Source organism: Scomber scombrus, chromosome 17 (assembly GCF_963691925.1).
Source record: "Scomber scombrus chromosome 17, fScoSco1.1, whole genome shotgun sequence".
Lineage (NCBI taxonomy): Eukaryota > Metazoa > Chordata > Actinopteri > Scombriformes > Scombridae > Scomber > Scomber scombrus.
In genome coordinates this window covers 21,371,945-21,396,642 of record NC_084986.1, presented here as the reverse complement: position 1 = coordinate 21,396,642, position 24,698 = coordinate 21,371,945, and the positions used below count along the sequence as shown (strand labels likewise).

At 39.0% G+C, this 24,698-nt stretch overlaps 3 protein-coding genes across 3 annotated transcripts; all 3 read left to right on the top strand.

The window, feature by feature from the left end:
• Nucleotides 1–8,323: 8,323 nt before the first annotated feature.
• On the top strand, nt 8,324–13,259 carry actc1a (actin alpha cardiac muscle 1a). The gene is made up of 8 exons (XM_062437256.1): nt 8,324–8,340; nt 10,004–10,154; nt 10,273–10,401; nt 10,525–10,720; nt 10,810–10,971; nt 11,794–11,985; nt 12,684–12,865; nt 12,982–13,259. The coding sequence occupies exons 2-8, from the start codon at nt 10,026–10,028 to the stop codon at nt 13,123–13,125; spliced, it is 1,134 nt and encodes a 377-aa protein (XP_062293240.1). The 5' UTR covers nt 8,324–8,340; nt 10,004–10,025; the 3' UTR covers nt 13,126–13,259.
• A 5,765-nt stretch (nt 13,260–19,024) lies between these two features.
• On the top strand, nt 19,025–22,243 carry LOC133997598 (neuroendocrine protein 7B2). Its single transcript, XM_062437257.1, has 5 exons — nt 19,025–19,250; nt 19,872–20,021; nt 20,290–20,402; nt 21,795–21,848; nt 22,093–22,243. Exons 1-5 carry the CDS (start codon nt 19,025–19,027, stop codon nt 22,210–22,212), a joined length of 663 nt encoding a protein of 220 aa, XP_062293241.1. The 3' UTR covers nt 22,213–22,243.
• Nucleotides 22,244–23,574: 1,331 nt separating this feature from the next.
• On the top strand, nt 23,575–24,114 carry grem1a (gremlin 1a, DAN family BMP antagonist). Its single transcript, XM_062437254.1, has one exon. It carries the CDS (start codon nt 23,575–23,577, stop codon nt 24,112–24,114), a length of 540 nt encoding a protein of 179 aa, XP_062293238.1.
• The last annotated feature ends 584 nt before the right edge of the window (nt 24,115–24,698 follow it).

Below are 24,698 nucleotides of genomic sequence, written 5' to 3'. Positions count from 1 at the left end.
TCAGTTTTGATGATGTCATTATGGATAAAAAAAGCATTCTTTCATAATGGAAGGCTATATGAAAGAATGCTTTTTTCAAATGTGATGATGTCATAATATTTTTTTATCCATAATGACATCATCAGTTTTGATGATGTCATAATGTTTTTTTAATCCATTATGACATCATCAGTTTTAATGATGTCATTATGGATAAAAATCATTCTTTCATATAGCCTTCCACAATCTGAACTTAACATTTCAAACAGCCAGCAGTGTGATACTGACACCAGTCTTACTTTCTGTGCATTCAATTTAATTTAGTCAATTTCAAGATGGAGACCAATTTCAACAAAAAAAACAACAAAGGAATGAACAAGTGGATCAAGAAACTGATCCCTCATGTCCACCAACAAGAGCTCACTGAGACAGCGGAGCAACAGACTGCAAGTCCAGAACAGGGACTGAGTTTGGATGAATATTGTGAGCAGACCAATCAGGCTCTGCTAATGATCCCTGAACTTGAGTTTCACAAGATTTTAGGAGAGAAGGAGGAGCAGACAGCAAAACTGGAAAAAGAGAAAGGAGCCCTGCTGGAGGAGGTCGAGCAATTAAAACAATTGCTGCAGGTACAAAAAAATGACGCAAACCTCCAGAAGGGGTTCTTTCAGGCTGAGCTCGCCAAGCAGGCTGGAATCCAAAAGGAAGCTTCCCTTAAGATCCAGATGTTTGAAATGGCTCTGGCGACTGAGAGGAACCAGTGTGAAGAGATGGCGATGGTTTTGGCTCAGCTGATAGAGGACAATTTATACATGGAAACTTCCCTGAGCCAGAAAAACGAGGACTTGCAGCACAAGTCCCGTTTCCTGGTCGAGAAGGAGAGCGAAAATGCCGGTTTAGTGGCAGCACTGAACCAGGCGAAGGAGGACCTCGAGAATGAGAGGTGCCAGTGGATGGAGGAAAAGTCCTCTCTCTTGGAGTCTCTCAATGAAGACAAAATGGCCCATGAGGAGGAGAAGGTAGTTGAAACTGCATTAATGGACAGAATGTCTGATCTAGAGAGACAGATGGATCAGATTGATGCCAAAGAGCCCAAGAAGCCCAAGAGGAAGTCTCTGAGGAAAAGATTCCTCCAGCTCTTCAGACGCACCTGATGTCTCCAGCCAGCACCTCTCTACCACCACACCACCTAACTCCATTGTGTGTGTGTGTGTCTGACTTTTCTTTTATTAAATAAAAAAAAAAAAAGCAAAAATGTTTTTTGTATATATTTTTCAACACTCTTCAACATTTCACAGTACAGAAAAGGACAATAAAAAGATTAAACACATCATGGCACTTAATGGCAAAAAACTTTTGAAAAGTTTCACATCAGATTTTTTAAAATCTGTTTTAATAAATTAGCTTCCGTAACCAGTTAATTACTGGACATATATTACAATTTTGGGCAGAAAGCTATTTTTCTCAGTGTCACATGACCTGGTCAGGAAGTGTAAGTGTGTATAAGTTGTAAGTACATTTGCTGATAATACTTGAACTCAGGACTTTGACTGATAATGGAGTATTTTTTTACATTGTTTCAACTTTTATTTATGAAAAGGATCTGAATAGTGGAATAGAAGTACAAAGTATAAAATGTAATTACTCAATTAAAATACCAACACCTTAAAATTGTACTTAAGCACAGTGCTTAAATACATGTACTTAGTTACATTCCACCACAATAAGAGGCACATAGGTCAAGGAAGGACAGCCAGTCTGCCAGTTCTGATTATGATAATAATGATATAACTTACTGTACTTATTACACATATACCAACGTTTGTTTCATTTATTCATTTATCAGTGGATAGAATACTTTAACAAGAAATGGAAGGTGTTGCAGTATATTGTGTAACTAAGCATTACAATTCATATACTGTGGCACATTATGCACTGATGTCATGGTTCTGTCTCTGGCTCTCTGTCCCTCCACCAGTCCACCAGATGCCCTCAGACTTTTCTGCCTGTTTTTTTAAGATAGGACAGAGTGGGAAGAATGACAGATATAGACCGTGAGCCAGGGCCTCAAAATATGGAAACCGTTACCGAAGCATATCAACAAATTAGCCTAGGGGTAATAGTACACTACATGTTTCTGTCTTTGAAAACGCCATGTCTGATATAACACTGAAAATCACCCCCTCCAAATCAGATAATATGGGTAAATGATACATTTTCTGAATCCTTAGGGTTATGTCAGTATTTCAGTGTTTGGATTTTGTTTCTCTGATGCTCCCTGGTGCCACAGTATTAAAAGACAAAAGATGACTTATGCGGAAATGGCAGGAAAATGTGTGGGATTAAAAGTTTGAAGAGCTCCAGGGTTGGCTGTACTTATCCAAAATGTTCACAAAAGGATTTAAATGAAAGTTCAGAGTCTCCCCTTTAAAATGATACCAAACATAACAAAATAAAATATTCCAATATGTCCAATATAGATTTTTTAGCTGTCAGTGTTCTGCTTGATTTATACGCATTATTTTCTCAACCTTAGTTTACATTATGTGTGTTAACTCAAAACAGCTACTCTTGTCAGATGGCCATCATACATCATTGAACAGCTGAGATTCCAGGCTTTCAGGAAAGGTATGGTAGCCTTTGCCACTTATTCGGTAACGACCAACCCCTCTGGCTCACTGACTAATCACAGAGATTGTAGATTATATTTAAAGACCATTTGAGATACTGTTGCTTGCTACATTGACTCATAGGAACTGAGTGCTAAAGTGAACTGAAATATTACTAATGTTATTCAGAGCTGCAATCGTCTCCTAGACTAGTTTATGTTAGAATGTTTAAATGCAAGCTGCTCCCCTTTGTGACTTCCCAGCCAATCAGCTCCCTTTCTTGCTCTCCTGTTGCACCTCCACTTCATCCCCTCATCAGTACAGTTCGTATTTAAATCCTGGTTTTCAGTTCAGTTTCAGTTCAGATTCAGTATACTGAATATATATATATATATATATATATATATATATATATATATATATATATATATATATATATATATATATATATATATATATATATATATATATATATACACACTGTATACTTTTATTATTTGAGACAATACTACTTGGGGTGCTATTTATGTCCCACAGAATAATCATAGTTTCTTTATACTGAGTCTAATGTGAACCCCAATAATGAAAAACTGGGTGTGTTTTACTATCTTGCCATGTTGGCAATAATTGAAGATTAAGATTGAAAAGAGACTGTAGTCTACCAACCCAGAGAAACACCATATATTTATCTATTATTTGTAATCTTGATATATCTACTAACTTAAATAAAACTATGACATAAGGGCCTTAAATATGAACTACATGTGGTCTGTGTACTATCAGTATATCCCTTATTGTGCTTATTTTAGACAGTGTTACAATAGTATTCCTGTAATGCTGTTGTAACACTCCAATAAGAAATGCCAGTGCACCAGCCCACACACACACACCTGTGAGCCTGTAGATCCCCTCACTGGGCAGGACAATGGAGCGCTGACATGGAAACTTTCAAAGCACCCCATATATTTATAGAGCTGACATTATCTGACAAACTGCTGGCAGTGCTTGACAGTGTCTGCTCTACACAGGTCTCAGCACTCAGTAAAACACACCCTGTCATATATTCAAAGTACAGAGATACTGAGAAAAGCCACTCAGAGAATGTTTGGTTGGTCCTTGCCATGTATAGTAAACCTGTGAATATATGTTAACCAGTTGTTTTTTGAGCAGTGTTGACCATTTAGCTGGCAGTTGTACGACATGGTTCATCAAGGTGATGATATTCCTGTAATTCCTGGAATACCATGGAATTATGAGAAGTGGTTTACAAGCGGGACACATTAAGGAATTTGATCAGTTTCAACAAGATTTTTTTTAAATGGATCACTTTTTAGAAAGTGTTATTTAAATATTGTGAACAACTTCCACATTTTTTTTTCCTCCAATGTATCATCTAATTAACATCTATTTAATGTTAAAACCAAAAAAAAAGAAGTCCATCTCAGCCCTGTATCCTGTTTTGTCCGACCAGCAATCCAAAACTCTAATATTTTATTTTAAATAAAACAAAAACATAGTTTTCGAGAAACTGGAACCAGCTAATATTTGCTATTTTTGCTAATGAATAACTTAAAAGATGTGTGGATCATCAAAATTATTCCAGTTAACATACTGTTCATATTCTCACCCATCACACTATTTCCAAACAAATTAGTCTCTATACCGAACTTCTGAACCACAAATCATTCATAAAGACTTCATCAGTCACAGATAAACATAATTTATCCTTAATGAAGCTTTCAGAGAGGAGAGTAAATTTATTCTTTAGTTTTTATGATTTAAAAAAACTATATAAAAAACACTATACTATGGTCTGATATTACATAAAACATGAGAACTATTTACACAAATTATATCAAATGTGAAGAATGAATATTCTTCACATTATGGATGAATATGGGTCAGATACATTTCCTTTTTTGTATATTCTAGCTCACATTAAGGGAAGACATCAAATTTCAGGCTAAAAGAAAACTATTTTTAAACCTCTCTGATGTAAAAATTGGTCAAATTTGACCCTGAACAGTATGTAAGGGCTAATCTAATGTCCATTGATTAATTGATTAATCAACTACTTTAAGTGTATTTTACAACATTCAGGTTGTCCACAACATGTATTCACACATTCATTTCATATGCATAGAGAGCAGATACTGTAATTCATCCAAACAAACCAGAGAAGAACATCATTTTGGGGGTAATGACATCATTTGGACTTAAATGCATTGAAGTAACTATAGCTGTATATCTGATGTCTCACTTCTGTATCCTCTCATCCTCATTGTGTAATGATTTCCAAATGCAAAATGGCTTCTGATGTGATTGTTTTGATTAACATGTCAAACAGCATGCAGTTTGTCAAGCAGCTGTTTACACTAGGCATGTCACACATTAGGATGACGGCTGTTAGTGCCAAGGACGACGCTGCACAACAGGATTGTTCACAGTCACTGACTACTTGTGAAATTCATTCCTCTGCAGTGATGAAGTTTATAATTAATCATCTACTACTATAAAATAGAGCAGTGTGACGACAAGAGAAAGAACTAAAGAGAGAAATTGGAAACAAACAATAAAAGTTACATTTAGAGCTATAATATTTCATAGTCTGAAGGTTGTATTGTTTGGACATTTATCTTTGTGGCAGTGATCTGATAGAAGGTAATAAGGTTTATTCAAAAGAAAAAAATAGAAAATGCACAATTCCTTAGGTTTTAACACTAATATTGAATAAATGGCCTTTAAGGAACAGATTTGATGTGCTAAATGTGCAGAAAATGTAGTACAAAATACACTAGCCTCTGCAAAAACACACAGTGTAGAATGGTAAACAAACCACTGTCGAGGATGAAGTGACTGTTAAAGAGCAATTGTTGCTACAGAAACAGCTGAAGTGTGTGCATGTGTGTGTGTTGGAGGAGGAGGAGAGTTGTAGGGGGTTTGCAGAGAAGGCAGCTGTCCAGAGTCCAGACACAAAAACCGTGTTCTTCCTACATTCCCATATAAGGACAAATATCCCTCAAAATCATGACCCATTTAAGACCGATCTGCTTTATCCTGATAAAGACCTGGTGATAAAGAGAGCTCTGCCAGAAGGTGCTTCATTGACTTGAAGGGAGCTGTTGACAAAACACAGCACCATTTTCACCCAGAGTTAACGTGACATCTTTCCTTCTGAAAGTACTTTTTCCCTCACTAATGTTAAGCAGTTGTCCCTTTAAAACACTTGTAGTTTAACAGTTGGTTTAATCTTGTATTTGTTTTATGTAAACATTGGACTGTGACGGAAAACAGCACTCAAGGCAGCACTGAGAAGAGTAAAAATCAATCAAAAAAGCTGTAAATGAAACCAAGATGTTCTATTTGTGTATGAACATAGATTTGTTTTATGATGATATATTTCATGCGACTGGTCATTTGCAATTGATTGGAAATGTGTGGCCTGAGGAAACAGTTTTTTTTAGACCATCATAGGGCAAAGGAATCCTGAGGAACTGTGTTGACTGACTCTTCACTGCTGCTGCTTCTGCCGCTGTAAAAAAGTATATATATAGAAGCCTCTCTGTGGCTAGAAGAACAACAGTGAGTGATATGGTCACACATAATCCATGTAAAGTACATCAATCTCCAGTTTCCTCATCTTTGTCTTTGGTTGAGCTGATTTCTGGGTGCCTTCATCACTACAGAGCGTGCACAAAGCTCCATGTCTTGTATTCATTTAATACACAATTCCTGTGTTGACGTCAGCTTAAATTACTAAAGGTTTCAGTTTACCATTAAGCTATACACACCTACTGGGTTCAAATCTTACCCAGTTTAGGTAAATATAGAACTGACACTACTGGATTAATGTTACTGAGAAACAAAGGATGGTTTCGACCCAGTTTTAGTGTAATTTTTTCGTTTTACTATTCGGTTATTTACCCAACATGTTACAATCTACTCGAATCCTTTTAAACTAAACTACTGATTGTTAATAACTTGTGTGTCATATGTAAGTGAAATGGACATTGTTTTGCAAGAGAAACAATACATTTGTGACAGTTTTTAGCTAAAGCTTGGGTCAAAATAACAGATTGCTTCTGGATAAAGTTAACCCTATGTTATATGAGTGCTATATTGACCCAAACGGGGTAACATTTGAACCCACTGCTTTTTAAAAGTATAAGTGTATGTTCTTTCTTTTTTTACAATATTGTAATGTGTAATGTTTCATATGTTTTCTGTATTTTTCTGGATGACTATGATAATGGGGTCAGTTGATTTTTACATTTACAAGACACAGAATCCTTTGCAGATTGTGGCAACTAACCAGGAAAGTCACCCAAAACTTTGTTAAACAAAATGATCTAACAGTCATGAGACAAGATTTTAAGGAAACTGTTATGTTATATGTAAAAAGCTAGGAATAGAAATAGACAAGTAGGTTAGTAGCGAATGCTGCAAGGTACCTCACACATGGCTACAAATGGAATATTTCAGAGTGTTGATGGTGTGTGTGTGTGTGGTGGTGGTGGTGATGGGGGGAGGGGGGGTATTTACATTCTTATTACGCTCACAGACCAGCCCACTGGCCTGATAGTGCCCCAGCATGGAGTCACAGGGTAGACAAGATGACGAATATGGAGCCTGAGTACCGGCTGTTCTAGCGGCAGTCTGCGGCAACAGGCAACCACTGGCACCTGTTAGACTCCATTTCCCTAAAAGGAGACACCAGAGCCAATCAGAGCTCAGTACCGGCCTCATCGCTGCATGTACAGGCCGTCCCAGGGATCTGTCGTCTGGTGGACGGCTGGGCCCTGGCCTTAGCTCCCTCCTATCCCCATCCCCTCCCCCCTCCCTTACAATATTGCCTCTCAGCTGTCTGGCAGTTTTTTGGCCCCTCTCCTTCCTTACACATGCCATGACACTGGCAAACTGTGACAGGCAGGTTTCCCTTAGACGGCTCCTTAATCAGATTGCTCAGACAAGATCTCAGATTACAATCACACCCCTCCTATCACCCACATCCCCAGTGCCCAGTTTGAGCTTAGTCATATTAGCACATCCTTAGGGGAACATGAAGGGCAGCACCAGAAAGTACAAGTGGAGTAACAATACTGCTATGCATGACGCAGATTTCAAATTATATTCAATTCCATTTTATTTAGTGCAAAATTACAACAATAGTTAACTCAAGGCACTTTTCACATAGAGCAGGTCTAGACTGCACTCTTTCAAACTAATTTAGGTGATGGTATTGCTGCTGAAAAGGTTTTCTAAGTGTTGAAAACTTTCTGTCTCATTAAATTTAACAGGCAATAAATGAATATTAAAGATCTGGTTGATAAAACTCAACATCCACAAAAAATATATCCAAATTGTTGATATACTGTCTCAAATGTCAGTAGTGTGATTTAAGGAAATCACACAGCTCAGCCACACCAAAATGAATATCAAATATATGTAACATATAACCAAACTTTCAGTATTTTATCATTGAACCATTCGTCATGGCAACAGACTTCATGAAATATCCCACCACTCTCTCCCTGGCCTTTGTCTCCAAGACAACATCTCTCAAGTTTGGTGGCGTCCCTGACACAGGATCCACTTTTCTGAACCGTGTTACTAAGCAGCACTTATTTGGACTTGTGAACTCCTGAGCCCGCCCACCGTCCCCCAGCCTCAGGACGCTGAGACATATTTAAGGAACCCCTTGCACTCTCGCCCTTTGTCCCAGTGGAAACTCCAGTCTTGAGGTTACAACTTGGTGAGTCCCTTATTTTAGCTGTTTGCTTTTTGGACTGCAGGGAACAGGAAGGATGAGTAGGCGCTGCTGCTTCTGCTGCTGCTGTAGGACATTACTGCTGCAACATGGATTTACTTTACAGTGTGGTCACTTGACAGGGCGAAGGGAAAGTTCAGTGTTTCTGTGATCAGAGTAGATGGTTTGTTGTTAGGAGAAGGATGAGCGCTGAACATAAGAGGAGAGAAAGAGGGAGCAGAGGAAAATTAGTGGTGTGAAATAATTAAGATTGTTGCAATGGATTTACAAGTTGTCCAGATTCAAGACAGTGACCTGCACTCAACAGATGGGAATGGATCTGAGGTTTAAGATGCTGGGGAGTGGCAGGCATGCAACTCAAACTCAGGTGAAAGTAATTTTCCTGCATTGATAGCAGTTCTTTAATGGCAGGGTTGAAAGGTAGGATACAAATAGCCTCTTAAATAATGTTACACATAATTTCAGTTATATATGGTACATTTTAAAATGTTTTTACATGTTGCACTATTTTTCAAATGAAAAGACTGTTTAGTTGTATGCAAGTATAACGTCATTAAGTTGAACAGAATTTAGTTGAATTAAATGAATGAATGAACCATGCCTACAAAATGAAACATATTTATTTATCTGTGAGTTTATTCACAGGGGACATGGATAATACACTTCATGCATAAGTGAGGTGCCAGCCACAGAAGAGTGAAAAAAACAAGTGCACAAGTTCAAACTTATTATGAGTTTCTGGATAAGAGTTATTGACACATTTTTCATAGCTGATAAATATTTAATTATATTGGCCCAATGTATGTGAATAAGCCTTGTAGGACAACTTTAGAGATGGGATTATAATGTTGATAGAAGTAGCTTCAATTTGACTTTAGTGGTATCTTCTATAGTAAAACCACTGTCAGCTCATTTAGTTTTTTAAGGAGTACCAAACTTCAACATATTGATGCTGGGGTTTCTTTTGCTTTAAAAGTTTCATGCAGACTAAAAATATGTAAACAGATGAATCTACAGATGATGACTTGTATGGGGAGTCCTGATGTTGGCATTTGTGATGCAGATTGTGGCCAGAGATCCTAGAAGGATCTCAGCACATGGTCTGGCTCCAAACACAGGAGTCCTCTATGTGGCGACAGCTGAGGAGAAAACCCAGGCCAACCGCTGCCACTTGTCAAAAGACACACCGACTCAGCTGTTAACTGGCTCTGGCTTAATGATGAGATAGAGAGGAGGGGTTGCGGGGGCAGAAGGGGGTGACAAGGGTCCCGAGGCTGAAAATAGAACAGTGAGTGTGTGTGGGGGGGTAGAGCCATGTCCCGTTTTGGCTTTTCAGGCAGCTGTGAGACAAGTGAGAGGAGATTAGAGCACTCAGAAGTGTCTTCATACTAAACATAGTGCTACATTGATTCTCAGCATTGCATTGCTTTGTTTGATTATGTGAAATGGTCTACCACTTAGACTTTAGATGGAAATATTACGCATTTAAACATGATAGATGTCTTATTTCCTTCAAAAGTGAAATCCTGTTAAAAACTTAGATATAGCTTATAATGCTGGTTTATAATGCTGAGTGTGGTGATGTACAGTACATAAAATGATCACAAACTAAGATTTTGTTTGTGTTTCTATCCTGTCATTCATATAGGCCATCCAAGAAAAGACCAAACATGTGTGACGACGACGAGACCACCGCCCTGGTGTGCGACAACGGCTCTGGCCTGGTCAAGGCTGGGTTTGCCGGTGATGACGCCCCCCGTGCTGTCTTCCCATCCATTGTTGGACGCCCCCGTCACCAGGTTGGAATACTGGAAATACAGAGATTCTGAAAGATATATTTCTTTCTAGTTATATCACAGGCTGTCTCTGTGTTTGTCTGTTTCCTGAGATTCTAAGATGTGTTTGCTTTGTTCTCAGGGTGTGATGGTGGGTATGGGTCAGAAGGACAGCTATGTGGGAGATGAGGCCCAGAGCAAGAGAGGTATCTTGACTCTGAAGTACCCCATCGAGCACGGCATCATCACCAACTGGGACGACATGGAGAAGGTGAGAAGGGGGATATGAAGAAAAACAGAAAAATCTCAATAGGTTTTTCTTTTTATTCATGATTAGATTTGGAGTCGTTTTACATCTGCTGACAAGTTCTTTGTCCGTGTTATGCTGTTACAGATCTGGCACCACACCTTCTACAACGAGCTCCGTGTGGCCCCTGAGGAGCACCCCACCCTGCTCACTGAGGCCCCCCTCAACCCCAAGGCCAACAGGGAGAAGATGACCCAGATCATGTTTGAGACCTTCAACGTCCCCGCCATGTATGTGGCCATCCAGGCTGTGCTGTCCCTGTACGCCTCTGGTCGTACCACCGGTGAGCTTTTCCACCAACAACTTAAACTCAGCCAATAAACATTTTCCTTCTGTGCACTCATTTGACAATTGGCTGTTTTTCCCCTACAGGTATTGTGCTGGACTCTGGTGATGGTGTGACCCACAACGTGCCCATCTATGAGGGTTACGCTCTGCCCCACGCCATCATGCGTCTGGATCTGGCCGGTCGCGACCTGACTGACTACCTGATGAAGATCCTGACTGAGCGTGGCTACTCTTTCGTCACAACTGGTAAGAATGCTTTACAGGACACCTCAACAATTAAATGGAAACAAAAATTGAATTACACATAGGGTAATTAGAGGTTTTATAGAGGTTTAGAGCATTTAATTTGTCTTTCCATCTTTTAGTCTTGAACAAGGCTTTTTAACTGTGTCTGCAAATGATAATTACAGAATAGAGTACTTTATTAATATCAGAGGGAAATAACAGTGCTACAGATGCCACTTAACAAAATCACAAAATACAAAAACAATTAGGTAGGCCTAAGTTTAAAGAAAACCCAAATACAATTAAAAGCTAAAATTATATATGATAAATAAATTATAGCCAAAAAGTAGATGAAGTGTTGAGTCACATTTATGTTCATGTTATTCAACTCCATAAATTATGATTAATTATAAAGTAAGTACTTGGAAGTATTTGTACTTCCATTTTATGCTACTGTATACTTCCTCTCAACTACATTTCAGTGAGAAATACTGCACTTTTTATTTGACTACATTTATTTGGCAGCTTTAGTTACTTTAAAGATTAAACTTTTACAATTACAATTTTAAGTGATATATGATAGCTTATAAATGATACTACATTGTTAAATATAGTAAGTAGGTACATCTCAGTCTTTTGCTCAATTTACAAACAAATCTGTGTGTAGTTGTGTCTCCTTGTCACATTTAAGATGCGACAAGGTTAGGGACAGGGACCATAGTATTTTCATTGCAGGACTTGTATTTGTAATGGAGTGTTTTCTTACTGAGGTATTTTTCCTAAGTTCTTCCACCAGAGCATATTAGTTGACTAGTTTATTGACTGAAACCTTCCTTCCTCCAGCCGAGCGTGAGATCGTGCGTGACATCAAGGAGAAGCTGTGCTACGTCGCTCTGGACTTTGAGAATGAGATGGCCACCGCTGCCTCCTCCTCCTCCCTGGAGAAGAGCTACGAGCTGCCTGACGGTCAGGTCATCACCATTGGCAACGAGCGTTTCCGCTGCCCCGAGACACTCTTCCAGCCTTCCTTCATCGGTGAGTTATGACACTCAGCAGCTAGAGTTACTTACTCCCCTCTGAGCGCCACACATTCTGCAATTCATACTTGTTGTAAGAGATTAAGTTTCATGTACACAAGTGAATAGCTTTGTTGCAACTCATGACTCCACCTAGTGGCCAAAAGGAGGTAATTGCCTAGGTAGCTCCACAAAACATTTTATGAGTCTATTCTGTACACACAGCTGAGAAAGGGATCCCTCCTCCATGGCTCTCCCAGAGGTTGCTTCCATTTTTTCCCAGCAAAATTTTTTTTTCCCTGTTAGATTTTTCCTTATTAGATTTTTTCTCTTATTAGTTTTCCCTATTCGAATCAATGGTCTAAGGATAGAGGATGTTGTATTGCTGTACAGACTGCAAAACCCCTCCACAAATTAGTCATTTGTGATGTTGAGCTATATAAAAAGTGACTTGATGACAAGCAATAATTATAAAAAATTCACACTCTACTTATTGCTTGTTTTTGATTGTATTCTTTAGAGAAAGCCCATCCATTCTTGTAATTATTTCCATCCTGTTCACACACATTTACCACCAACCATATATATACTCACCTTTTTTTGCAATGCATTGTATTCTGACAAAATAGTGTTGTGTTTTCTTTACACTACAAGTGTTAGTAGAGTTTTGACATTTTCTATAGCCAAAACTCACCTTTTCTAATCACACCTGCTCAGGTATGGAGTCTGCCGGCATCCATGAGACCGCATACAACAGCATCATGAAGTGCGACATTGATATCCGTAAGGACCTGTACGCCAACAATGTGCTGTCTGGTGGTACCACCATGTACCCTGGTATTGCTGACCGTATGCAGAAGGAGATCACCGCCCTGGCCCCCAGCACCATGAAGATCAAGGTGAGCCTCTATAAAGCAGCACTGATTGGTTAAATTGGCAGGAAGTTCCCAAAATCTCAATATGTTGCTCCTGGTTCTCTTACCAACCTACACCTCTGCTCTTTTCTCCTATCTAGATCATCGCTCCCCCTGAGAGGAAATACTCTGTCTGGATCGGTGGCTCCATCCTGGCCTCTCTGTCCACCTTCCAGCAGATGTGGATCAGCAAGCAGGAGTATGATGAGGCAGGCCCCTCCATCGTCCACAGGAAGTGCTTCTAAATCTTCAAGCAGCACCAACAAAACAAAACAGCCCAACCCCACACCGACTGCACCAGCTTTACTTTCATCTTCATTTCTACTGTACCCTTTGCTGTATATACATGTACCGTTGTAATAAAAATAGTTGCTTTTAACAGTAATCTGGAGTGTTGGAGTCTGACTCAATATAAAGTAAGCAAGCATTTCCAGGAACATACTTTAAGATGTCAACAGGCCGGTTGACTCCTGATTCCATATTCGTTCAACATCCAATTTGAATTATGAAAAATGGAGTTGTCAGCAGAACACAAATTAATTTACAGTAATTGTTTGACATTTGGGTAGTACATTAATTTGATATTTTGCAGAGAGTTAGATGAACATTTTGATACCACTTATAACTGTGCAAAACATGTACAGTCTAAGGTCAGAAATCTGGCTAATAGCACATCTAAAACTGACAAACACATTTTGTACCATCTGTTTAATTCATACAAAAACATACAAAAGCTTTTTTTGTTTTGTTCCAAGAAAAAGTCCAACATGTCATTTTTACACTTCACTTCTAGTAAAGATGAAACAAACAAGATATATCATGTTAATTTGTGATGTTTAGGGACGTTAGAAGGTAGATTTTTCTTTAAAAAAAAAACAAACCTTGGACAGAAAACCTAGCTGTTTCCACTTGTTTCCAGTCATTATGCTAGGCTAAGCTAACCTACAGCCTCATATTGGAGGTGAGCTTAGATTAGAAGTAAATTGTCTGAATTTGAGGCCTCAAGACAAACTGATTATTACGTTCATATTCAGCTGGTTTACTCTAGTAATGTGATAAACAAAATGCACTCACAGCAGTATTTTTAGATTTGAATGGCAAAAAAGCAGCTAGATCTCTCTGGTTTTGAGATGTATCCACACTGGTGGCTGTTTTGCACAACAGTCCACAACAGAGAGGGAATGATGTGTTTTGAGATTCAGCTGAATTAGTGTTGACTCAATCAGGTTTTTCACAAGTTTACTATGATGGAGTTACATTTGTCATTTACGATATCGTTCATATATCATTCAGTACATGACTACAGTTATTTATTCATCTGCATTAACACCATTCAGCAAATCTGAGATGTTAAATCTGTGGTAAAAGTTATTGAAAGCTTATTTTTTACCACCTTTTCTGTTTGACCTGAATGCAGCACTTCTTTCTCACCTGTGCCACAGGTGGTATAGATGAGCATAATAAAACCCGCCTCCTTGATTCACTAGTGATTTTACTGAGCTAGCAGAGATTATGGTGTCACAGTCAACGTTTTTGACATCTCTCTGTGATATTAAAACCATGAAGGCTACAGACAGGAATGTGATTCTGTTTCACCTGCAAAACATTCATGGGATCACAGTCAAGAGCTTTGAGAAGAAAAAGGAAAGACTGTTCATTGGTGGCACAAAGGTCTTTGGTGTTCCTCTGGAAAACTTAGCAAGGCGCTACATTCCTGAGTTTGGTCTGGTACCCTGGTGAGTGTGAACAGCAGGATTAGGAAGTTTATGAGATAACTTTGGACAGCAGTTTTGAACATGTTTTGTGTCTCAGCCTTTTGTTAGATGCTTGTTCGTTTCTTCTGGAACGTGCTGGGACTCTGGGCCTGTTCAGAAAACCAGGCTCTCTTCCTCGCATTAAAACCCTCAGGGTAAGATTATGACTTTTTAAGTTGTATGAGTATGATGTCTACTAGACCAACAGCGTCATCTAGTGGTTTCAGCTCATGCTTTATCTTAATGAGATATATGAACACACAATTTCTGTGATGCAACATGCTATTACAAATTAGATATTCTTGCCAGATATAAATCATCCTGCCCTCCTTGTATCTGGTTTCAGGCCAAGCTGAATTGTGGAGATGGCTGTCTGCCCACAGCCCACCCCAATGATGTGGCCACTCTCATCAAACAGTTTTGCCGGGAGCTGCCCGATCCCTTGTTTCCCTCTGAGCTCCATGCAGCTCTTCTCAAAGCCCAGGCACTGCCCAACCCGCAGGACAGGACTTCTGCCCTCCAGCTGCTGTCCTGTTTGCTGCCTGCCAGAAACTCCTCCTGTCTGCATTACTTGTTTGACTTCCTCAACAAAGTTTCCCTGAGGTCTGAGACAATATTAGTAATTGTACTGTAGTCCATACACATTTCATATCCGGTGTCTGTAGTCTACTTGTATAGACTACACTGAGAAGTGGATTAGATGAGAACCAATTACAACCAGGCAAACTAAATTTGATTGGATTTTGGCACTTTTGCAGTTAGCTGAATGTCTGACATAGAAGCTGATGTTTTGAACTTTAAGAAATAATCATTGTTGTTTCACTAAATGCTATCTCTGCTGCAACAACACATGTGACCAAACCTGACAGTGATGTACAGTACAGTAGATTTGCACAGTTATAGCAAAGTGAACTTAATAAGCTGTATTTTAAGTAGTTGCACAGCTTCATGTGCCCCATAATTCAGACTGACAGTTCTGTATTGCTTTACTCGTGGTGTTTAATGTTATTTTTGCAACTCAGTTTAACAGTAATGTCAAGTCAGTTTTATTCTGTAGTAATAGTATTCATATTCTCATTCTCATATTCTCATATTCATACACCATCTGTCCTTAGACCTTTCAATGTTTTTGTAGGTAGTGATAGTGTATCACTGAACTGTTTCAGGAATTATCACATTAACACTATTTTGAGATGAAAAGGTGAAAAATGAGCACAATCAGCATTGGTCAAAATTGTACTTTTAGGTAATCTAACTAGTAAAAAAAAAGAGTACCATGCCATACCTTTTTTGCCTGTTTCATCATTGGCGTACATTTCAAGAAGACTTTAATGCTGTCTGAGAGGTAGTATTGACAAATAACGATCAGTTGGTCCTTGATTGATTAGAAAAAAAGCATTAAGCAGTGATCATGGCTTTGATACTGATGTCAACAGGCTAAATGTGCTAGAATGGGGATTTTAAACTTCACAGTGATGCTGCCTATTCCTAATTAGCTTAATGTTTAACTTAGCTTAGTTTGGCTTATTATGACTAAAAATTAATGGATATTCTTCAGTCAGAATTCCACATATTTTCAAGACACATGAGTACATTTCTTTACCGTTTCATGTGTTGCTCTGTCAGATGCACCGAAAACTTGATGACCAGCTCCAACCTCGCTACAGTCTTTGTTCCATGTCTTTTACCGCCTCCCAACAAGGCAGAGATGTCTGAACAACGCCTCGAACTCAGAGTTCTTGTCCTTCGCAGCTTCATCGAGAATCCTCATTTATTTGGTAACAAACCAATTATTCATGTCTTTAATTGAGGGTATTTTTACGTTTGGATAGCTGCAATTTTATGATCTTACTATATTTACTAGGTGTTATTCCTAAGGCTGTCATGGATAGTATGGAATTTCTGACCATCTTCCATCTTCCAAAAGACACAAAGAGAGGACAGAGAAAAAGACACAGCTTTAAAGGTGAAACATGTAGATAAATGACAAAATTGAACTATATTAGCATCTTTGTTTGCCCACTGAAAGTCAATTGTGTGCTCTGTAATTTTGTTTTCTCAAATACCTGTAGTGATTCGGTCTGTGAAGACTGTGTCCTGGATTCAAGGGAGGTCAAAGGTTAGTCCACCAGTCTCTGAGCAGAGCCAGGGGTCCACATCAGTAGACAGACCAACCCTCAGGAGAAGTGTTGGTTTGGAGACCTTCCCCAATGTCCGTCTGTTTAGGACCTGCTTGCCCTGTGAAGGTACAAGATGAAGACAAAAACACACAGCACGGAATAGAAGTTTTTAATTTTGTATATAATGTCATTATAATAAAACTGTTTATAGATGAAGGCTTCAGTCCTGCAGCCGCCTTGGATGATTCCAGTCCTCCTGGCAAAGAGGGATGCAAGACACCACATGAGAGATTGAAACGGTAAATTATGGTTTTTTTGGAGGGCCTTTATTATTATGTCTCCTGGTATGGTGCATGCTGGCTCTCTGTTATGAGAGTCTGACACTATAGTAAGCAGAGCCATTGTTAATGTTATTTCTATGCTTTTACTACTATGTCAAAATATCTTCTGTTTGGCTAATTTCACTAGATTTTTTTGTTTCCTAGTAATAAGAGTTAAAACACATACGAATGTAAGTTACAAAATGTAAAACTGGCCAATGCTTCATGTTATTTTGTGATATTGTCATTCTTTAGTCACTTATCTAATTCACATAATCTGATGGTTATAGTTTTGTTTCTGCATGTTTTGTTGGCAGAGATCTGCATTTGGGTCATTTCTCGAGATTCACCAGAGGACCCGATGCAGGCGGCTCTCCTGTACTAACTGCTATAGGGAGACTACAACTCACACCTTGGAGGAGACGCTCTTCTCTCTAAAGTATTATGTAATCATGTTGGTTGCCCAAGGTGATCAGCACTGATAGATGAGTTATGGCACGTCGTCCTATATAGAGCACTTGTTGTATTTTAACATTCTACATTTTAATACATTTATGAATTTGACTATTTTTTATCACAGTGTTTTGTCAGTTTTTTTATGTTTAATGCAAAGCAAGGATCCAGAGTGTCCAAGTGATCTGAAAGCCAACTGTTTTGTTTTTTTTGTGACGATGTATTGTATGTATTGATTGTATTTTATTAAAATCAAAATAATGAGCAGTGACACACAGATGGCTTGACTAAAAGGGCCCATGTTTGCAACCCACAAGAGACATTTAACAAGTCAGCAACAAACTAAGAGTACAGACTCAGAAATAAGCACAATGCCAATAATGGAGAATTAATAATGATATAAATTAAGTAAAGGCCAGTATCATCACCAGAGAGGTCATGACAAAATGCCTAGTTTGCCATATGATTTGTCTTATGTATTTATTTGATTTAATATTGCACTCAGCACTATGCAACTAACAGCAGAATATATAATTACATAAGAAAATTATGCAGATTACAGATAAAATGGGCGTTTTTCAGGAAACTACACTATATGACTACATGTGTTTTGGTGGCCTTTAACAGTGGCCTGTGGTTCATCTCACTTCTCTCCACGCTTCGCCTGATGTGCTCATAATTGGCACAATGCAACAGCCAATGAGAACAGAGGATTTTTGGTTTCTTAGCAACTGCGTCTGAACTGTGAAGGGAGGACGGATTGCATCTTCCTGCGAGGTTGCGTAATGATTGCATACAAGTTGCGACGAAAACACCGGAAATGGGGTGTCTTTCCTTCAGAATCAAACAGCCTAAAAAGTCCTAAAGGATAAAACTTTAAGGCCAGTTATTACCGAACGCCATCAAAACGCCATTATCTAAATAAATGATCTATTGACTTATATCTGAATTTGGTTGAGACTAATTCTCTTTACCGTCGGGTTTGAGAAGCAATATTTTTTATTTTGAAGACAGGAAATGCATGTTGTAATGGTGGGAGCTTGACAGAGGTGCCCAGAAGACAGGTTCCTCTGTCAGAGACACGGTAAGGAAAACACACCACTATCTTTATTGTGATCGTTTTTTAATATTTTCAGATGATAAAATGACACTTATTACCGCAGATGTGTAATTAAATACAGCCTATAACACAAATGAAGGTGTTTTTCTGTTTAATAGACATCATGTAGGCTATTTATAGGCTCTTTACATCGACCTTAATGGCTCTGTTTACAGATGGCGCATCAAGGTTTTGTCATGTTTACACACCCCTCATATTTCTTTAGCTACATTTCTTTTAGGTTTCTATTAACTAGCTATAATTACATAATGCAGCCACTCTCTCCATATTACGGGTCATCATTATGTAATAAATCCATTAGGGAAGAAAAAGCAGCTGTGTTGTAAATGACTACATAGTCTTTTCTCCATCTACAGTGAAGTCTGTTGTGTGTTTAGATGACAGAAATGTGTGCTGCTGTGCGGTTATCGGTGCTCGGCCTCCTGCTGTGCCTGCAGCTCGGAAGGGCTTCAGCCCGCAGCCCCCGCACGGCGGACCAGGTGTCTGAGGCCGACATCCAGCGGCTCCTACACGGCGTCATGGAACAGCTGGGCATCGCTCGGCCTAGGGTGGAGTACCCCGCACACCAGGCCACAAACATTGTCGGGCCTCAGAGCATACAGGGTATGTTGGGTGCTTTTAGAACACGTAGAGGGGTGATAGTGTTAATGTGAGGAGGATGAGGAGGGGCAGAGATGAATCAGGTGAATCAAGGTAGAAGATGTAGAGGATGGGGGCATGAAATGTATGTTAGGCTATAGTATTTGTTACAATATATTCTCTATATTTGTCAAATATAGACTCAAAGTCTGAAATCCTTATTTTTTCCTCCTTTTCCTTTTCCTCCTTCTCCATATGTGATATTTCTGGGCCTAGAGCTGTGTTTATTTATGTTTCTTTTCATGTTCACAGTATGTTACCATAATGCTGTGTTAAATGTATAAGTATGACCCTTATTCATCTTAATATTTCCTAACCCTCAATACTGTGGATTACATCTGTTATACTAAATTAATATATTCAGAACCATTCAAATGTTTATTTTTTAAGTAATACCATCCTAATTATAATTCAAGTGTTAATATGGAGAATACTGTAAATTTGCTTTAGCTGAGGTTTTATTTAGAGCTGAAAAAGCTACATTAGAAAATATAATGCTGTCGTGACATGGAAAATGTGTTTTTCTAGGTGGTGTTCCCGTTTCTGTTGTTTATGATAACTGAAGTGCTTATTTTCCCCCACAAGGTGGTGCTCACGAGGGGCTGCAGCACTTAGGCCCTTATGGAAACATCCCAAACATAGTGGCTGAGCTGACAGGTGATAATGTTCCCAAAGACTTCAGCGATGACCATGGATACCCAGACCCTCCTAACCCCTGTCCTCAAGGAAAAACAGGTAGAAACTTTTATTCTGAGCACATTTTTTGTAATATACTAACACCTGTACAACCAGTAGGGTAGAATATATTACTTTCCAATACCTCCACTTCAAAAATTCACTAGAATCATGGTAAACATAGCTGTTAATGCTACCACAGAAATAATGAGAGACAAAACATAGTTACACAAATGAGTACAATAACCTCTTTTTGATTAACTGCTGGCATCTCGAGCCTGTTTGATAAACGGCATCCTCAGTATTCTGTTCCTCATCACATTTGCAGCAGCAGACGGGTGTTTGGAAAACGCTCCGGACACAGCCGAGTTCAGCAGAGAGTTCCAAAAACACCAGCACCTGTTCGACCCGGAGCATGATTACCCTGCACTGGCAAAATGGGTGAGTACAGAGCAGGACTGCAAAAAATGATTATTACTATTACAGATCGAGATGTTGATTTTTTGAGTCATCCTTATTTAAGACTTTAAAATGTCAGTTGCAAATTCCCAATTCCAAGATTCACTAGGTGACCTCTTCAGATTCTCTTTTTTTTTTCTTTTTCCGACCAACACCCCAAAACCTAAAGATGTTCAATTTACAATAATAGAAAATACAGAAAAGCAGCAAATCTTACATATGAGGAACTGGAACCAACAATGTGTGTCTGATAGACAACTTAAAGGGACACATTTTGGAAATTAACTTTCTTAATGAGAGTTACATAAATGAGGGCAACAATCAGCCTGTTTCTGTTCAGAGTCCTTTGCTGGTTGCTTGGTAACCTCACATTGACAAGATTCCAGGAAGCTGCAGCTTCTGGTCAAGAAATAGTCCAGCATATAAACCCCTGTCAAACCACAAATGTGTTGTTTTTCTACTTAATATTCTTTTTTTTACAAATCAAACAAAGATATAAGTTAATTACTAAACTTTAAAGGTGTTGGATGGTGGATTTTGTTGCCTTAGTACAGAGACAGGCTAGCTGTTTCCCTCTGTTTCCAGTCTTTGTGCTAAGCTAATTGGCTCCTGGATGTAGCTACATATTTACCCTCCAGATGAGTTCAATACCACTCTCATGGTATTGCACTCATCTGACTCCCAGCAACACAGCTAATAAGCATATTAACCATCAATATGTCAAACTATTGCTTTAAACAATCAATTGATTATCAAGTCAGTCATTTAAACTCTTGATTCCCATCTCCTGCAGTTACCAACAGCTATGTGCAAAGATTCTGGATCTTTATCTTTTAAATTGAAATTATTGTCACATCATTATTTGTGTTAAATAAACACATTAGGAACATGACAAGGTGGTGTTGGTAAAGAGCTTGAGCTCATTTAACAGGGCTGTATGGTACAACAGTCAAAAAAGGCTGCATTAATATTAGTTGTATGGTATGGCAATAATTTCTTTAAATTTTATCATCTGACATTTGAAAAAGAGCAAATCTCTCGTACTCTGCTTATTGGAAACAGGAAAGTCAGCAGCAGTAATCATAGCTGTGGTTTCTCGTCGTCTACTCGTGCTGGCGACTGCTTAGAACTAAGATGAGGACAAGATTTTTGCCATTTGAAAGATCAAACTTGTTTGTAATTTGTGTTGATTCATCCATCAGCTTGTATCTTGGTCCGTCTGGCCTAAAGAACTCGCTCTTTGAGAATGAATGTTTTCATTCCCCTGAAAATGTATTCAGGCAATTTGTTGACAGTAATTTAAGAGTCTGGCTGTAAAACAAGGCATAGATTTTGTGTCTGAAAACTGTTTTTTCCTTCTACATTTCCTTTCAGAACAAGGAGCTTTTGTACCAAAAACTGAAGGGTGGACCGAAAAGGAGAAAAAGGGTATAGTGTTTCTTGCTTGTCTTTTTCCTTTTTTTTTGTAGGATTATTTCTGAGAAACCACATCGCCCTGAAGGAACCAATGCACTCTTAAACTTTCTGCTTTGGATATAAAGTCATATTCTGAACAAGCTTTGATGAAACCTGACTTGCTTCTACTGATATTGCCATTCTGAGATTTGGTCAGATGTTAGGTTTTGATGTACAACACTAATATTGTACCTTTTTTTTTTTGGTCTGCCTGCAGAGCGTCAACCCATACTTAATGGGCCAGAGGCTGGACAACGTTGTCGCCAAGAAATCTGTTCCCCACTTCTCGGAGGAAGAGGCGCCGACCGTCTCCGCTGCCACCAAATCCACAACCTAAACTCCTGCACCTCAAACTGCTCTCTGTAATATCAAAGTACACTGCAAAAAGTTTTTAGGATCTGTATTTTATCACTTATATTTACATCTCAAGTGATGGAATCTCCTTGATGAATAAGAAAAGATATGACAATGATAGTCAGAGGTTTTTTATTGAATCTAAAACTTAATTTGCTTAGAACTTTGTCACTAATTATGTGTCTGTAACCAACAACAAACTGTATATTTGTTTTAAAACTGATGCTAGTGCTACCAATTTATTATACTTGTCTGCCACTCAGCTTTCATCGTGGGATGCAAATATCAGAGGAGAAGTAAGAGAAAGGAAACCCTAAAAAAAAAAAAGCAAATACTCAAACATGTATTCTACTGTAGTTAGACTGTAGAATGGCTTCGATTATAAGACAAATATCTACTACAAGAGAGAAATATCTGTTTCCAGCCAAGTAAAAAGACACAAAGATTATCAGTTCATTTCTCTTTTCTCTTGTAGTCAAAATCTTAGGGCATGAAAGACCACAACCCCTGAGATGCCACCATTTGATCCAAAAAGCTAAAATATCAGGTGTTACAAACTTGCCTGGCAGTGTACAGTATATCAACTGTATCATAATAAGACATTTTATATAGCTTTATTGATTTTTTGAGGGAATGTTGAATAAGGAAGTTTACTTATCACTGACTGTACAGAGATTGAGGTTCACACAGTATGAAGTTAAATTTGTGTATGTCTTGATATGACCAGTTAATCACCTCTGTGTCTTGAAACAAGGATTCCGTACAAACCATATCCTTTAGTATATATTACTATGAATAAAGTTATCACAACTACTTCACTGTAGCATGACACACAAGTATTTCTTTACGTTACCATGCAGCAGTAACCTGAATCTCTATAGGCAGCACTGAATTAGTTTTGGGTCACTTCATCTTACCAAAATGTTTGTGTTATTGTTTTTGTTCTGTAAAGTCAAATAAACGATTTATCTGCATTGAGAAAACGTTTGGAGTTGGATGTTTCCCCCCCTTTTCAGACAGATAAAGTCAGGATGAGGGTTTAGGGGCGTGCTCTGCAGAAACTCTGAAACTGAAGACAGTTTAGAAAACCGCTCACAGTGCCATTCATAAAGCCACTACAGAGGTTGCAGGACCTGCAGAAGAAACACAAGCTGTAAACTGTCTTCCCGGATCACGTTTTCTTGTACAAAGTTTGGATAAACAACAGGTAACTATTAGTTTGTCAGACCCAATTAGACCAAATGATCATGTGTTGGAAAATGCGTAATGCGCGCGTAAAAGCTGTGCGTAAAATGCTCCGCAATCAACGAGTAACTTTTATGTTGTTTTTCTTTCAGCTTCAGTAATGAGGACGTCATCTCTAATGAACCATGCCGTCATTTTGGCGCTACTGCTCAGCCCGCCGTGGAGTACAGATGCTGCGACCTTTCAAGGCGCTTTCCCACACCCAAACAAATACAACCCGAATGAATCGGAGAGGTGTCAACAACCCCCCATCAGCGGATTCATTTCCCGCGGGAATGGTCCCACAACCACAACCGATGAGGTGCTGGAGTCCAGTCAGGAGGCGCTGCACGTCACGGAGCGTCGGTACCTGCGGCTGGATTGGTGCAAGACGCAGCCGCTCAAGCAGACCATCCACGAGGAGGGATGCCTGAAGCGCATTATCATCAACCGGTTTTGCTACGGCCAGTGCAACTCCTTCTACATCCCGCGGCATATCTACCAGGACGGAAACGCTTTTCAGTCCTGCTCCGCCTGCAAACCCAAAACCTTCAGCACCGTCACGTACACCCTCTTCTGCCCGGGACAGACGCCCAACACCAGGAAGAAACGGGTCCAGCGCGTAAAGCAGTGCCGCTGCACAACAATAGATACGGACTAGACTCAAAGTAACACATTCTGTCCGATAATATATATTCCCTTCTGTGTGAAGGAAAGTGCAGCTTTGCAATAATAAAAAGGGACACATGAGAATGCAGTGGGAAGGAGAAAGTGAGGAACTTACCTGAGGCTAAATGAGATCAAACATCTGGCCCCTTTTTTCATCATCATAAAGGAGAGAAGATACTGAATTTACCAATAATTCTTATGAAAGTTATGGATTCAGGCACCTGTTCCCCTCTAAGATTATATTTTCACTTGCAACTAGTAACTTATTACACCAAGCAAATACCAAATATTAACATACCAGAAAACCATTTTCATTTGTGTTAACAGATTTGTTGCCAAAGTATATGAGTTAATTGAACTCTTGGAGTGTCAGTGGGAGCAAGTTTAGGGTTGAGGCTGCAACAATTCATAATGCCATATTTGTTGCAGACCTCTTGCCACAGGGATGGTGCACGGGTGCAAGACGTGTACAGAAACCTCATCAGATAATGTATGAGGATCTTCAAAGGACTTTGAATGGCTGTATTGTTTCCACTGTGTGGGATGTGAGCTGAGGGCTTTGATGACATGGAGATT